A 16,173-nucleotide genomic window follows, 5' to 3' on the forward strand; every position below is an offset into this window, starting at 1 on the left:
TTCACGGCAGGGCGTGACTTCCCCATGGTCACCTCCATGAGTGCTGACAGTCAAGTGCATTTTTGGCAATCATTCTTTAAAGGAGATGCCTTATGGAAAGCTGTGCAGCTTTAGAAAATTACCTGTCTTCTCTGAGCCTCCATTTCCTCATGTGTAGATTGGGCGTGAGAGAAGCTACCTAGATGTGTTATGAAGGTGCAGTGAGAATAGGTCTCTCACGTGCTCAGCCAGGAGTCTGGCCCCTTGTAAGCACTTAAGGAATAATGGCAGTTGTTATATTTTTGCTAACCCCTCCATTTGGGCAGGGGGGGGGTCTTCCTCATGTCATTTCATTTCTTTGATGCCATTCCCAGTCGACAGGGAGTGGGGGATAGGGCCCACGTACCCATGTGGCAGATGGGGAAACTGAGGCCCAGAGAGAGCAGGAAGCTTCTCCAAGGGAACTCAGCCTAGATCCCAGCTGGGCCCTCTGTTTTCGGGATTTTGCCCACGCGGCCCAGGGGGAGGGTCGGACCCTAGCCTGTCCCTTCCTGTGCAGGAGAGCTGGCGGGCCTACGGCAGCAGATGACAACCACAGAGGAGAAGGTGGCCCTGGACAAGGAGCTGATGGCCCAGAAGCTGGTGCAGGCCGAGCGGGAGGCCCAGGCCTCTCTGCGGGAGCAGCGGGCTGCCCACGAGGAGGACTTGCAACGACTCCAGCGAGAGAAGGTTCGAGAGAAGGTTCCAGCAGCTGGTGGGGACAGGCAGGGCTCTGAGGCAGCAGCTCCTCTGTTCCCTCAGGCAACTCACCCTTCTCACTCTGCATCAGTCTCCAAATCTGGAACTCGGTTCCAGGGCCCCGGAGGGCAGCTGTGAGGATCCCGTGGGGAGGCCTCATCAAGCATGCAGATTCCCAGGCCCCACATCTGGTTCAACCCTGGCGATCCTGATGCAGGGGGTCCACAGCCACATTTGGGAAATGCTGACCAAATGTATAGTAGGAAAGCACTTTTTTTTTAAGTTTATTTATTTGTTTTGAGAGAATGTGCATGAGCGCAAGTGGGGGAGGGGCAGAGAGAAAGGAAGAGAGCTCTCAAGCAGGCTCTGCACCATCAGCCCCTGATGTGGAGCTCCGACTCACAAACCATGAGGTCATGACCTGAGCCCAAGTCAGCCTCAGCGCTTAATGGACTGAGCCACCTAAGCACCCCAGGAAAACACTTTAATTTGCTAAGAAGTGCTGTTTACATATGAAAGACCACTCTGGGACCTGAGCAGTTAGAAAGGGGAAGAGCCAGGTTACCTCAAGGCAGAACAGAGCTAAGAACACTGGTTCTAGAATTTCTTTGCCTGGCTTTGGACCTGATCTTGGTCCCATGGTGGTTAGGTTGCCTAAGGCCTCTGTGCCGTCATTTCCCCGCCTGTAACACTGGGGACGCTGACAGATGCCGATAGAGTATTGTGAGGGTGAGCTGAAACCATCCATATAAAGGGTTTAGCATAATGACTGGCACTTCATAACTGCTCTGTAATTGCTGACTTATTACCGTGGCACTAAGATACTGGCCAGAGCCCATGTTGGACCAGGCTGCCTCTGAAAGAGCTTCAGGCTCTTGCTTTAGGACGCCAGGGGGCACCACATCCCCCCCATAGTCGTCTTAGACTTGCGTGGATAGTATCTTCCGTCTCCAGCAGGTGGCAGCAAAGCGTTTGAAGAAGGGGCACCTCAGAAGGTTGCTCGGGCCTAGTGCTGAGGCCCGAGTGCCTGCCTGGGACCCCGAGGGGGCTGTTCTTTCTTTGCCTGTGGGTTCTGCCTGCCCACCCATCCAGCTAGTCACCAGGGAGCCAAGCTCCTGTGTCATCTCTGACCCCTCCTGTGCCTTCTGACTTGGCCTCTTAATATCACCAAATCTGTTCCCTTCGGTCCAGCCCCAGACCCCCTCTGCCCCTCGCAGCCCACCCAGCTCCTTGCTACGCCAGCCCCGATCCCAGTCCCTCTTCCACAGCTTCTGAACCCCTTGGTCCAGAATTCAGATTGCTCCTTGTCACCCTGGCTTGAGGCTCTCTGTTGCCCCGACTCTTCTCGGAATCGGCCTACCCCTCTCTACAGCCCACAGGGCCTGGTCTGGCCCGGCCGTGGCCCGTGGCTTCTGGTTCATGTCCTCCCTCATAGTCCAGGCTCCAGTGACCTTAAACACAGTGTGTCAGGTTTTCTCTTTTTCTCCTGGCCCCGGGGCTAGACTCTGGGCCTGGGGTTCTGTTTCTTTTCTCTCTTGACCTGACCGACTGCCGCTCATCTCTCCTTTGGGACATGTTCTCGGACCCCCAGGCCAGGCTTCCGCCGCTCCCTGGGGCACCCACAGCCCTGGCGTGACCCCGTCGCAGCCCTTATCACTCCCCCCACCTTGTAGTTACCTGGTGGCCTGCCCTGCCTCTCAGGGTCTGGGCTGCAAGCGGCTCTTGCTGGCCTGAGGTTGGTGACGGGCTGCCCGGGTCCAGCCTCGCGGGTCACCCGTGCCCGGGGCCTGGCCCGCAGGAGGCAGCGTGGCGGGAGCTGGAGGTCGAGCGGGCCCAGCTGCAGAGTCAGCTGCAGCGGGAACGGGAGGAGCTGCTGGCACGGCTGGAGGCGGAGAAGGAAGAGCTGAGTGAGGAGATCGCAGCGCTGCAGCAGGAGCGGGATGAGGGCCTCCTCCTGGCCGAGAGCGAGAAGCAGCAGGTCCGTGAGCCCCGGTGTGGCCTCCGCTGCTGCCCGAGGGGCCCCTGTCCCGGGGCTGGGCCCGGCTCGGCCCGGCTCGGCCACCCGGCCACTGGGAGCTAGGAGTCCCTCTCTGGGTCTCAGTTTCCTCATCTGCAGGATGGGGGGGACTGAAAGGGTGTGCGTGAAGCGTTGCTGAGACCTTGTTCGGTGAACCGTGTCTGGTGCGCGGTGGAAGTGCCCCGAGTGGCTGTCACTGTGTGACACTGGGCCCAAGAAAGCTGACCTACAGTCTGCCATCCCTTCTGCCACCCCGGGGTGGGCCATGGGGCCCCTGCTGCTTTCTGAGCAGCCCCTGTGAGGCCCACATGTATCAGCTGAACCCTCCTCAAAAGAGCTAACTCCTGACTTTCCTATAATGTAAAGGAGACAGGCCAGGCTGTGTCCATCTCCTGCCCTTACTGGCTGGGTCGCTCTGAGCAAGCCACTCTCCCTCTCTGGGTCCATTTGCTCATCTGCAAAAGGGGGATAATGAGGGGCAAGGATTATCGTGGCAAGTCAGCAGGATTTCTAAGTTGAGTCCATGTCCAGACTTGCTGTTAACAGTGGTTGTGCCCTTTCCTGGGGCTACGGAGGGGGTGAGTCTGCACCGCCACCCTGGGCCCACCTGTGGTGACCCAGACAAGGCACCAAGCCCCCAGTGGGCACGTCTCCCAGGGCAGGGTAGGGGAAGGGCCCCAGCCTGCCCCCAAGCCCTTTGCTCCCTGCCTTCACCCAGGCCCTGTCCCTGAAGGAGTCCGAGAAGACGGCGCTGTCCGAGAAATTGATGGGTGCGCAGCACAGCCTGGCCACCATCTCCCTGGAGGTGGAACGGCAGAAGAGAGACGCTCAGAGCCGGCAGGAACAGGACCGGGTAAGGCAGGCCAGGCAGGTGGGCCTCTGTCTGAGCCAGGAGGCAGACCCTGCACGGAGGGGCCCCTGTCTGCAGGAGAGGCCCCTGGGGAAGCCCCCAGGCTATGGGGAGGGAAGCTTCTGCCCTTCCGCTGGGTCCCCCGTCAGAGGGGGGTGGCAGAACCATGCCTGGTGAATTCTAGTCTGAGGGGGGAGAGCAGCTGCGGGGACGGTGCTCCCTGGGCATCGAGGGATCAGCAGATGGCGAGGCAGACCAACGGGAAGGGCCGTGTTTGGAGCTGCAGGTGGCCAGTAGAGCTGGCCCTGCTGGGAACAGCGCGGGGAGGGGGACGGAGGCACCAAGTCAGGGGAGTCTGTCTGTCCTAGAGCACCGTGAACGCCCTGACGTCCGAGCTGCGGGACCTCCGGGCCCAACTCGAGGAGGCCGCCGCAGCCCACGCCCAGGAGGCCAAGAGGCTGCAGGAACAGGCCCGAAACCTGGACAGGCAGCGGGAATCCTCTGCGCGTGAGGTGAGCCGCCCACCCTCCCTCCCTCTTCCGGGCAGTACACCCTCAGCACCGCGGGGGGGCCTGGCCTGCTAGGGCCCGAAAGAGCGTGTAAGGTTGGTCCCTGCATTTGAGATCGAGCGAACAGCCAATGTGGAGAGGAGGCGGTGAGCCTTCATTAAGTACGCGTATCCGTGTGGGACCCGGCCCTGGCGCGGTCCCTGCCCTCTCTATGTCCCTCCGTAGGAAGATCCTGGTGGGTGATTGATTCAGGCCCAAACGCCACTAACTCCCGCACGCTTCGCCCCAGATCAGAACTCACACCTGTGGTCTGAGTCGCTGCAGAGCCATGGGAGAGGGGGGTGCCTGTGGCCAGGGACGTAGGCATGGGTGGCTCGGGGAGGGCCTGCACGCTGTCCCCTGACACCCACCCCCGTCACAGGCGGAAGAGCTTCGGAAGCAGCTGCGCCTGCTGGAGGACGCCCGTGATGGGCTGCGGCGAGAGCTGCTGGAGGCCCAGCGCAAGGTGCGCGACAGTCAGGACGGCCGGGAGGCCCAGCGCCAGGAGGCGGGCGAGCTGCGGCGCAGCCTGGGCGAGGGGGCCAAGGAGCGCGAGGCCCTGCGGCGTTCCAACGAGGAGCTGCGGGTGGCCGTGAAGAAGGCTGAGAGCGAGCGGATCAGGTGGGGCGCCGCGGGGGCAGGGGGCAGCCCGGGGTCCTTCTCCAAGCCCGTCCTTCACATGGGATCACGTCCCTGGAAGCTAACTTCCCCCCCAAGGTTTTGGGGGAAAATCACAGTCAGGGAGTCTCTGCCCTTGAACCACAGCTGGACGCGCGGGTGGTTTTAGGTGACTTTCCTTCTGAAGGAACGGGAGAGGTAGCGGCCGCCCCCAGCTGCTGGTGTCACCCTGGAGACTAGCCCCGACCCTGGAGTCAGCAGGCGGCCTCTTGTGGCCTCGGGCCTGGCCGCTGGCCCTACAGGGCTTAGCCCAGGAGGGGCCACGTGGGCAAGTAACACTTGGGGCACCTCTAGGCCAAGAGCCAGTCAGACTGACTCCAGGGATTAGGGAAACAGACTTTTTTTTAAGTTTGTTTATTTTGAGAGAGCGAGCGAGCAAGGAAGGGGCAGAGAGAGAATCCCAAGCAGGCTCCTCACTGTCAGCACAGAGCCCGATGTGGGGCTTGAACTCACGGACCATGAGATCATGACCTGAGCCGAAACTGAGTCGGACCGACTGAGCCCCCCAGGCGCCCCGAGGGGAACAGACGTCTGTGTAGATCCACGCACTCTTCCCAGGACCGGTGGCTGCCGCCGACCTTTGCCCTCTGCCCCTTCCCCACTCCAGCCTGAAGCTTGCCAACGAGGACAAGGAGCAGAAGCTGGTGCTCCTCACGGAGGCGCGGGTGGCCGCGGGCAGGGAGGCCGAGGAGCTGCGGGCCGGGCTGCAGGAGGTGGAGCGCTCCCGGCTGGAGGCCCGCAGGGAGCTTCAGGAGCTCCGGCGGCAGGTACCACCCCCCCTCCCCCACTCTACCTGCCCTGCCCCGGGCCCTTGCCGTGGGCTGCTGGGCCGGTAGCACCCCCTCTCTGGAGGCTGGGTGGCCCTGGATGTGAAACTGGGGCCTTGAACTATAACAAGGCTTTGCGACCAATGAACCCCCGAAACTGTGTGCAAAAGTGTGTGTCTGTGCGTGCGTGCGCGTGTGTGTACATATACATCTGTATACATAGTTGTCACATTTCTCCAAGGAGACGGTCTGGAGCTCCTGTCCAAATCTCAGAGGAATCCATGCACAACAAAAGGTGTAGACCCCGTGAGATGGCTCAGGAGCAGGCGGACACTTGTCTAAATATTTCCGGCTCTACAGGCAGTACAGTCTCTGTCGCGATTACTCAGCTCCACCGGCAGAGGGAGAAAGCAGCCGCCCCACACACTGCATCCGGCGGGTGTCCGTTCAAACTTTGTTGATGGGCGCTGACATTTGATTTTATATCATTTTTCATGTGCAAGGCATATTGTTTTGGATTTCCTTTCCATCATTTCAAAATGAATCATGTCCAACGATTCACAAATGTGGGAAAACCGTCCTTGGGTCAGGCTTTCCCAGAAAGCGTATGAACAGGCAGTAGCCCCGTTTGGCTCTTTGGCCCTGCCTTGTCCAGAGAGGTCACAGCCTGACTGCCAGATCCTCTTCATCTGTCACCAGTGCCCCCCTTTACCCCTTTGGGCCCCTTCCTGTTGGGTTGAAGTCCTGGGAAGCCACAGGAGTCCCCGAAAGGAAGTCACATGTATGTGCCAGGCTCTGGTCAGGTGTTTCGCATGCACCCTCACTCAAGCGCTGTGGGGTAGGTGGGCCTTACCCCCGACCTGCTCCCGCGGGGAAACAGGGGTTTAGAACATACCTTTGTGTTCCGCCCATCTGAGATTAAATCCCAGTCTGCTGCTGGTGGGCTGTGTGGCTTGGAGCAAGTCCCTTCTCTCTGAGCTCCACTGTCGGTTCAATAAGGATACTATCAGTACCTGCCCCATAGACCGTTGTGTGAGATTGAATGAGTTCATACAGTTGAAGTGCTTAGAACAGCTGTGGACACACTCGGTGAAGTTTTCTGGGGCAGGTTCCCAGTGGCTTTGGGGTGATGTTCAACGTCTCTGTGTCCCTCCCTAGAGCAGTGGGTGCTGAGTGCTCCCTGTGCCTGGACAAGACCAGGTGTAGAGGCAGAGTGGAACGCGCCCTCCCCACCCTGGGCTACAAGGGGCTGTGGATGCCAGGCCCTACCTGGTCTGCTCTCTCTCTCGCAGATGAAGATGCTGGACAGTGAGAACACCAGGCTGGGCCGGGAGCTGGTGGAGCTGCAGGGCCGCCTGGCACTGGGCGAGCGGGCGGAAAAGGAGGGCCGGCGGGAGGCCCTGGGCCTGCGACAGAAGCTGCTGAAGGGCGAGGCCAGCCTGGACGCCATTCGGCAGGAGGTAACTCGGGTGTGGATGGGGAAGGTCTTAGGAGGCAGTTGGGGGGTGCCCTGTGTTTCCGCCCCCCAGCAAGAAGCAGATGGGGACTCCAGTGCTGGACCTCCCTAGGACCGGTTCCTGTCCTCCATTCTTTGAGATTCTTCCCCAAGTTTAATAGTAATAACAGCTGTAAGAACTGTGTGTGTGGTGGGGGGGGGGGGTTGGGGGGGGGGAAGCTCTGTAGACATAACCTTGTTTGATTCTCCCAGCAGCCTAATGAGGCAGGTAGTCTTACCCAGTTTTTCACAGAGAACCAGACACTTAGGCTCAGAGAGGTCAAGGGATCTACTCAAGGTCACACAGCCACCCAGGTCTGTCTGACTCCCAAGCCTATACTCTTTCCATTCTGCTTTTCTTGCTGTTTCACTTTAGTGACTCTACTGTGTGACCTTGACTAAGTCACTTAACCTCTCTGTGGTTCAGAGCACTGATGGGATGGGGGCCCTAGCATAAGTCCTGACATCCAGGTGCTCAGTGAATGGTGGTTTCTAGTGAAACTGATGACTACCAGGGCTTGATTTATCCTCTAAACCAGAGGGGTGTGTGTGGGATCATGCACTCCGTCAGAAAATAGTTTTTTAGTACATGCCCCATTGTGTGATTTGTTGATAAGTTACGTGCACTGAGAGGCAGTACAGCCTGATGGTTGAAAGAACAGCCACTGGAGAGGCTGTGCGTGGCTTTGAATCCTGGCTCTCAGCATACTAGCAGTGTGGCCTTGGCTAAGTTATACAACTGCTCTGTGCCTCAGTTTCCTCCTTTGTAAAACGGAGATGAGTCGTGGTGGTAGAGTTGAGGTTTTTCTGGAAAGTACTTAGTGCCTGGCACTGAGGAGTCCTGTCCACGGAAGTGTTGGCTGTTAGTTTATTACTAATAAATTGTGTATATTACAAGGCATATACACAGAAAGAAGAGAAAACAGATTCTAGTAGTTAATTCCCACACTCCCGCGGATGTTCCGGCCCATCCTGCCTGGGTGGAGATCATTAAAGAAGCAGGTGTTGTGCGAGCCACTTTTGGGTGGCTGGGCTCCAGACTGAGCCTGGGGGGCAGGGCGTCGGATTGGGGGCGGCCTTGCTGACCTTCACCTCCCCGGGCGATGCCCGCCCCAGCTCCAGGGAGCCCAGAGGAAGCTGCAGGAGCGAGAGGGCGAGTTCCGGGCCCGCGAGCGAGACCTGCTGGGCTCCCTGGAGGAGGCGCGGGGCGCCGAGAAGCTGCAGCTGGACCACGCCCGCAGCCTGGAGCTGAAGCTGGAGGCGGTGCGGGCCGAAGCCGCGGAGCTGGGGTTGCGGCTGAGCGCGGCGGAGGGCCGAGCACAAGGCCTGGAGGCCGAGCTGGCCCGCGTGGAGGCGCAGCGGCGCGCAGCCGAGACCCAGCTGGGCGGCCTGCGCTCAGCCCTGCGCCGCGGCCTGGGCCTCGGGCGCACCCCCAGCCCGGCCCCGCTGCGCTCGCCTGGCTCCCCGGCCCGGAGCGCGCCGGCTGGAGGTGAGTGGAGCGCCGCGGGAAAGGGTGGGGCGATGGGCGGGTCTTGGTGAGGCCACGCCCCCGATTAGGTCCGCCCAGCTTGAGAGCCCGCTGCAGGTTTGGGCCACGCCTCTGCTTTAACGACCAGTCTCAATCCGGCCCTCCTAGCTCTTTCCATTGGGGAGTCTGCTCAGGCTCCCCAGGCTCTTCCCCTTCGCTGATTCGTGCTCCTTTGGTTGCTTCATTTTAAAGGGGGTGATGGCGATTTTTCTTCTTTTTAATATTTTAGTGTTTATTTTTGAGAGAGAGAGAGAGAGACAGAGTGCGAGTGGAGGGGCAGAGAGAGAGGGAGACAGAATCCGAAGCTGGCTCCAGGCTTTGAACTGTCAGCACAGAGCCTGACACAGGGCTTGAACTCACGAACCGTGAGATCATGAGTTGAAGTCCAATGGCTCAACCGACTGAGCTATCCAGGCATCCCTGATGGTGCTTGTTCTTAATGCCCCTGACTCCTCTGAGACTTTGAGGCTCCGTCCTCTATAATTGATCCTCCCTCCCTCTCTCCATCAGTCTCCCACCCCTAGCCTGATACCCCTCCATACTAGGCTTCTGACCCCAGCATCACAGCCAGACAGATACATACCCAGCCTAAAACCCCTTCCAGGAACTCCTTCAGAAATCCTTCCAGTCCCATTTCCTCCCAGGGCCGCATGGATAACTCTGGGGAAGTCAGCGCTGTGCTACAGGGGGTGTGAGCGCACCTTTGAGAGCATCCTTGTCTCAGCCCGACATAATCCTATCTTGATTCCTAGGGCCTAGAATAGAACCTCTGGAATCTTAGCACTGTGGGCAGTTCACTATGGGATACTGAGTTGTTGCTTCTTCAAAACCATAGATTTAGCCTCTGGATCATGTTCGATCAGTTACACAATATTTATTAAGCACTGGCTATGTGCTGAATACAGTTTAAATATGGGATGGAGCGGTAAACTGACTAGCATTTATGCTCTTAGGAAGCTTATAGTCTTAGGGATAGGATCAGACAATAAATGTGATACAGAAATGAAATAGAGAATGTTCTGGGTGGTAGTAAGGGCTGGAAAATAGGTAAGGACAAACACATTAAAGGACATCACGAGTGAGAATGTAAAACAGCACAGCTGCTGTGGAAAATAGTTCGGCAGCTCCTCAAAACACTTAGAATTACCCGCTGCCTGGGTGGCTCAGTCGGTTAAGCGCCTTTGGCTTAGGTCATGATCTCGTGGTTTGTGGGTTCGAGCCCCGTGTCAGGCTCCATGCCCGTGCTGACAACTCAGAGCCTGGAGACTGCTGCAGAGTCCATGTCTCCCTCTCTCTCTGCCCCTCCCCCGCTCACACTCTGTCTCTCTCTCTCTCAAAAATAAACAGTAAGAAAAGAAAAAAGGGGCGCCTGGGTGGCTTAGTCGGTTAAGCGTCCAACTTTCGCTTAGGTCATGATCTCGCGGTTCGTGGGTTCGAGCCCCGCGTCGGGCTCTGTGCTGACTGCCAGCTCAGAGCCTGGAGCCTGTTTCAGTCTGTGACTCCCTCTCTCTCTGACCCTCCCCTGCTCACGCTGTCTCTCTCTCTCTCTCCTAGAAATAAATAAAAAACATTAAAAAATAAAAAAAAAAAAAAAAAAAAAAACCCAACAACTTAAAAAAACTTAAAATTACCATGTGACTCAACAATTCCACCCCTAGGTATCTAACCAAAAGAACTGAAAACGGGGACTCAAACAGATATGTGTACACCAACCATTCATAATATCATTATTCTCAGTAGCCAAAAGGTGAAAGCAGCCAGTGTCCATCGACAGATGAATAGATGAATAAAACGTGGTGTGTCCATACAAAGGAATAGTATTCAGCCTTAAAAAGCAATGCTAGTCTGATACATGTTACAACATGGATGAGTCTTGGCAGTATTATCAGAAGTGAAAGAAGCCAGTCCCCAAAGGACCCTTGCGTGAGACACCTAGAAAAGACAAATTTATAGAGACCGAGAGGAGCTTAGAGGTTACTAGGGACTGGGGGGAGGGGAGATTTGGGAGTTGCTGCTGAGTGGGCACAGAGTTTCTGTTTGAGGCTGTACCTGTCAGTTTGCTGGGGCTCCCCACACACAGTACCATAAACTGCAGTTTGTGTCTCATCGTTCTTTTTTTTTAATTTTTTTTTTTAATGTTTTATTTATTTCTAGGAGAGAGAGAGACAGTGTGAGCAGGGGAGGATCAGAGAGAGAGGGAGTCACAGACTGAAACAGGCTCCAGGCTCTGAGCTGGCAGTCAGCACAGAGCCTGACGCGGGGCCCGAACCCACGAACCGCGAGATCATGACCTAAGCGAAAGTCGGACGCTTAACCGACTAAGCCACCCAGGCGCCCCAATGTGTCTCATCGTTCTGAAGGCCAGAGTCCAAGCTGAAGGTGTCAACAGGGCCACGCTCCTTCTGAAGTCGCTGGGGAAGGATCTGTTCCAGGCCTCTCTCTCAGCTGCTTGTAGTTCCCAGGCTTGTGGCGGCAGGACCCCAGCCTCTCATGGCCTTCTTGTGTGTGTATCCAAATGTTGTGGTGTCCTTGGTGTCCTTTGTGTTAGGACACCACTAATACTGGATTAGGGGCTCGCCCTACTCGACTATGACCTTGTCATAGAGAGCAGGGGAGGGGCAGAGAGAGAGAGAGGGAAAGGGATAATTCCAGGCAGGCTCCACACTGGCAGTGCAGAGCCCAGTATGGGGCTAAAACCCACGAACTGTGAGATCGTGACCTGAGCTGAAACCAAGAGTCAGATGCTTAACCAGCTGAGCCACCCAGGTGCCCCCATTATGACCTCATCTTAACTAATTACATCCTCCAGAAGCTGACTCCCAAATAAATTCACATTCTGAGGTGCCAGGGGTTAGAGCTTCAACTTAGGAATTTTGGGGGGACATAGTTTAACCCCAAACAGGTATGATGGAAGATTTGGAAACAAATAGCGATGCTGATCACACAACAGTGTGAGTATAATTGGTTAGAAAGGCCACCACGATGGATGTAGAAAAAGCATTTGATAAAATTCAACATACAGTTATGATCCAAACTCTTGGAAAACTAGAAAAAGAAGGTTTCCTTAACTGATAAACTAGCTCTCCAAAACCCTATACCAAATGTTACATTTGACCCCTGTATTTAATATTTTACTGGAAGTTTCAGAGGTCCTAGCCAGTACACTGTGGTGAGAAATATAGAATTGGGGCGCCTGGGTGGCTCAGTCAGTTAAGCGTCCTACTTCGGCTCAGGTCGTGATCTCACAGTTCGTGGGTTCGAGCCCGTCAGGCTCTATGCTAACAGCTCAGAGCCTGGAGCCTGCTTCGGATTCTGTGTCTCCCTCTCTGTCAGCCCCTCCCACACCTGTGTTCTGTTTCTCTTTTAAAAATAAGCAAACATTTAACAAAATTTAAAAAAGAAACATAGACCAATGGAAAAAAGCCTTTTTAACAGATGGTGTTGGGAGAACTGGACAGCAACATGCAGAAGAATGAAACTAGATCAATTTCTCACACCATGCACAAAAATGAACTCAAAATGGATAAAGGACCTGAATGTGAGACTGGAAACTAACAACACCCTAGAGGAGAAAGCAGGAAACAACCTCCTTGACCTCCACCACAGCAACTTCTTGCTTGACACATCCCCAAAAGCAAGGGAATCAAGAGCAAAAATAAATGATTCGGACCTCATCAAGATTAAAAAAGAAACATAGAATTAACATTTTAAGATTCAGCAAGGGGAAACAAAACTACCACTATTTACAGATCATGTGATTTTTCTATGTAGAAAATATAGGAGAAGCTACAATAACTTATTAGAACAAATAAGAAGCTTTAGTAAGTTTGTTGGAAATAAATCAACATACAAAAATTAATTATATTTTGTTATACCAACAGAAACAGAACATGTTTGAGGCACCGGGTGGCTCAGTCGGTTAAGTGTCCAACTTTGGCTCAGGTTATGATCTCACGGTTTATGGGTTCAAGCCCTGCGTCAGGCTCTGTGCTGACAGCTAGCTCAGAGCTTGGAGCCTGCTTCTGATTCTGTATCTCACTCTCCCTCTGACCCTCCATGCTCACGCTGTCTCTCTCTCTCTCTCAGAAATGAATTTTTAAAAAAAATTTTTTTTAAATAGAAACAGAACATGTTTGTTGTTTGTAGATTGCCAAGAGCAGAATTGACAAAATATCATTTGTACTAGTACTAAGAAATCTCTCCCGCAAAGAAAACACCAGATCCAGACAACTTTACAGATGAGTTCTTCTGTCCAAGGAAAAAAAATAATTTTAATCTAATTTGTACAAGACTTTTATGGAGACAACCATAAATTTTGTTGAGAGACATTAAAAGAAACCTAAATAGGAGAAATGCTTTTATGTATCAGCAAATTCACTATTACAAAGTTGCCAATTCTTCCAGATTCATCTATAGATTGATTCAGTAATGTTCTGGCAAAATCTTTTGTGTGTGTGTCAGACTTGACAAGCCAGTTCTAAAACTAATATGGAAAAACAAAGACCAAGAAAGCCAACACACTCTTGAAGAAAAAGAACTAGATGGGTAGGGGTGGGGGCTTGCCTTACCAAAGACAAAAGTTAATAGAAAGTTTTAGTAATTCAGGTGCTATCACTGAGACTCATACTGTTGAGTGGTCAAGGACCAGGTCCATACGTCTAAAGAAACCTGATCTGTGTTGGAAGTTTGATCCATGATGGGCTTTCCAAAAAACAGTATTTGTTTAATGAGAATCCATACAGAAAAAAAAAAAAAAAAAAAGACCCTTACATCACCTTTTAGATAAACATCAATTTCAGATAGTCGCCCTAAAAATTTTACTTATTTATTTAGATAATCTCTACACCCAATGTGGGACTTGAACTCACAACCCCAAATTCAATAATCCCATGCTCTTCTGACTGAGCCAGCCAGGCACCCCTAAGTAGATTTAAAGATTAAATGCAAAAGGTGAAACTGTAGCTTTTAAAAAGCAATATAGGAAAATATCCTTACGACTTTAGGGCAGGAAAGGATTTAAGACACCCCCATATATCCTGCTAACGATAATGTTAATAAATGTTACTTGATTAAAATTAAGAACCTGAAACAAGATCGCTAGGAAGGCATATTGTATGTCATATATTTTTATCACAGCAAAGAAATTTTTAAAAAACTTTTAAGAGAGAGAGACAGCATGAGCAGGGGAGGGTCAGAGAGAGAGGGAGACACAGAATCTGAAGCAGGCTCCAGGCTCTGAGCTGGCTGTCAGCACAGAGCCCGACGCGGGGCTGGAACCCATGAGCCGCGAGATCATGACCTGCGCCGAAGTCAGATTCTCAACTGACTAAGCCACCCAGGTGCCCTAGAAATTTTTTAAAGATGTAGCAAGGGCAGGGGTAGGGTGGTTTGTGTGGGAAATGGAGAGCCCAGGTGAGGAGGTGTTAGGTGGGGGAAGGATGGGGGACAAGGGACAAGTGGAAGGTCCTGAGTGGCCGTTCTCCTGTGAACAGCGAGGGGGACCGAGCAGGCACAGGGCAGCGTGCAGGGTGCAGAGGAGTGGGAGGGGAGGACGTGGGGACAAAGACACGCTCGAGTAATCCTTGTAGCCACTCTGTGGTGGGGGCCCTTGGGGGCAGTGGGTAGACGTCCTGCCCTGGGTCCTGAGCTCTGTCACCGGAGCTGTGGGGCAGCTTAGGTGTGTCACTAGGCAAAGGCAGGCGGATGCTATGGGCAGGCCGACCCCCTGCCTTGTGGTTCTGATGCTGACCTCCAGGTGGCGCTCTGCCTCTGTGCGCACTGCCCCTCCCACCTCTTGAAGCCAAGTTTATTTCTCTGCCTGGACAAGGGCTACCTGGTTCCAAATCCCATGGCGGGATCTTCCCAGCTTTGAGGCCAAGCAGATCCCTTAACTGCTTTGAGCCCGCCCAGCCTGTGAAGCGGGGACATTGGTTCTTAGTTTACAGAGAATTATCATGAAGGTGGGATGGGCGGTCAGGAAAGCCCAGTGCCTGGCACAGAGGAAGAAGGGAAATGTTGAGGTGGTGGAATGAGCGTCCATCCTTGGACTGGGCCCCGGGAGTGCAGCCCTCATAGTGCCCCCGGTCTGGGCGGGGAGGCAGACCTCACAGCCTCATGAGGGTGGGGTGAGCTCACCCCCATCCTCCCCCAGCCTGGGGTCAGGGACACCTCTGGCGAGCAGATCTAATGGAATGGGCCAGGCAGACAGAGGCCATGGGGAGAGAAGGGAATAGCGTGCACGAGGGCCCTGGTGCTGGAAGAGGGAATGTTCTAGAACTTGCGAGAGCTGAGGGTCATGTGGAATGGGCTGCTTGTAAAAGGTGAGAGGGCTGTGTTAGGGTGAACAACAGGGCCTCTGCACGCTGGTTGGGGAGGTGGGCTTATTCCAAGGGAGCTGGGACCTTGGAAGGGTGAGGCGAGAAGGTGGGGGCCAGCGTGGGTTGGGAAGCTCCTGCAAACTGCCGGGTGCGGCTGGGAGGGTGAGGTACGTGAGGAGCCCGCAGGCATCGCCCAGGCAGGAGGGGCCCGGGTTCCTGCACCCCTGAGCATGCCGCCTCCCCCAGGAAGCGGCGAAGGGCTCGGCAGCCCCAGCCCCTTGGAACGCAGCCCTGGGTCCGAGCCACCATCCCCAGGACCTGCCACCTCCCCGGCATCTCCCGACCTGGAGCCGGAGGCGGTGCGGGGTGCCCTCCGGGAATTCCTGCAGGAGCTGCGGAGTGCCCAGAGGCAGCGGGTGAGGCTGGGTGCGAGCGGCTGGGTAGGGAATTGGGTGGCCGAGGGCCCTGCGAGGGGCTGCGAGTCGTTGGAACAGAGGCCTTCCCTTTCCCCCTTCCCCGATGCAGGATGAGCTTCGGGCCCAGACCGGCGCCCTGAGTCGACAGCTGGCTGAGATGGAGGCTGAGAGGGACAGCGCCACCTCGCGGGCGAGGCAGCTGCAGAAGGCTGTGGCCGAGGGTGAAGAAGGTGAGTTTGACACCCCGCGCCGCACCCCCTCCCCCCTCCTTGCTCTCTGTGCTCTTAGCAGCTGAGTAAGACAGGTGGGATTGGCCTTGAGCAGCTCCTCCGCCCCTGCCCGGCCGCCACGACCTGGGTTGGGGGCTGTCTCCTCTGGGGGCCCTCTCTGGTCAGCTCCACTCCAGGTGTGCAGACCGGCAGACCCTCAAGGACTCAGAGAGGCAGGCCCTGTGGCGGGCAGAGGGCAGGCGGGGCACCTTGTGGCCAGGGTCGGGTCTCGGGGCTGTGCCGGGCCAGGCCTGACGGGGCTGGGGTGCTGCAGCCCGGCGCCGTGTGGACGGGCGGCTGAGCGGGGCCCAGGCAGAGCTGGCGCTGCAGGAGGACAGCGTGCGGCGCAGCGAGCGTGAGCGCCGGGCCGCCCTGGACCAGGTGGCCGCCCTGGAGAGGAGCCTGCAGGCCACCGAGAGCGAGCTCCGGGCCAGCCAGGTAGGCGGGCAGCTGAGGGCCGGTGGGGGCGGGGGGGGTTCCCCATGTGCCCAAACGGCTGTCTGGGAGTCCTACTGTGTGCCTCTCTGTTGCTGTCTGCCTGGGTTGTGGCCCCCACTAACGTGAGCCGCTT

General features: G+C 55.6%; 1 protein-coding gene across 1 annotated transcript in view; it reads left to right on the forward strand.

Annotated features, from left to right (window-relative positions):
• The window catches only part of CROCC (ciliary rootlet coiled-coil, rootletin), a 43,597-nt gene that overhangs the window by 21,515 nt on the left and 5,909 nt on the right, over window positions 1–16,173 (forward strand). Inside the window, exons 19-29 of the mRNA XM_039228963.1 lie at window positions 539–708; window positions 2,516–2,695; window positions 3,453–3,587; window positions 3,953–4,096; window positions 4,515–4,753; window positions 5,418–5,577; window positions 6,870–7,037; window positions 8,189–8,561; window positions 15,164–15,333; window positions 15,443–15,563; window positions 15,877–16,040. Coding sequence (XP_039084894.1) covers window positions 539–708; window positions 2,516–2,695; window positions 3,453–3,587; window positions 3,953–4,096; window positions 4,515–4,753; window positions 5,418–5,577; window positions 6,870–7,037; window positions 8,189–8,561; window positions 15,164–15,333; window positions 15,443–15,563; window positions 15,877–16,040 — 2,024 coding nt within the window. The remainder of the gene's footprint in view (window positions 1–538; window positions 709–2,515; window positions 2,696–3,452; window positions 3,588–3,952; window positions 4,097–4,514; window positions 4,754–5,417; window positions 5,578–6,869; window positions 7,038–8,188; window positions 8,562–15,163; window positions 15,334–15,442; window positions 15,564–15,876; window positions 16,041–16,173) is intronic.

Source organism: Hyaena hyaena, unplaced genomic scaffold, assembly GCF_003009895.1.
Source record: "Hyaena hyaena isolate Hyena2069 unplaced genomic scaffold, ASM300989v1 scaffold_35, whole genome shotgun sequence".
Classification (NCBI taxonomy): domain Eukaryota; kingdom Metazoa; phylum Chordata; class Mammalia; order Carnivora; family Hyaenidae; genus Hyaena; species Hyaena hyaena.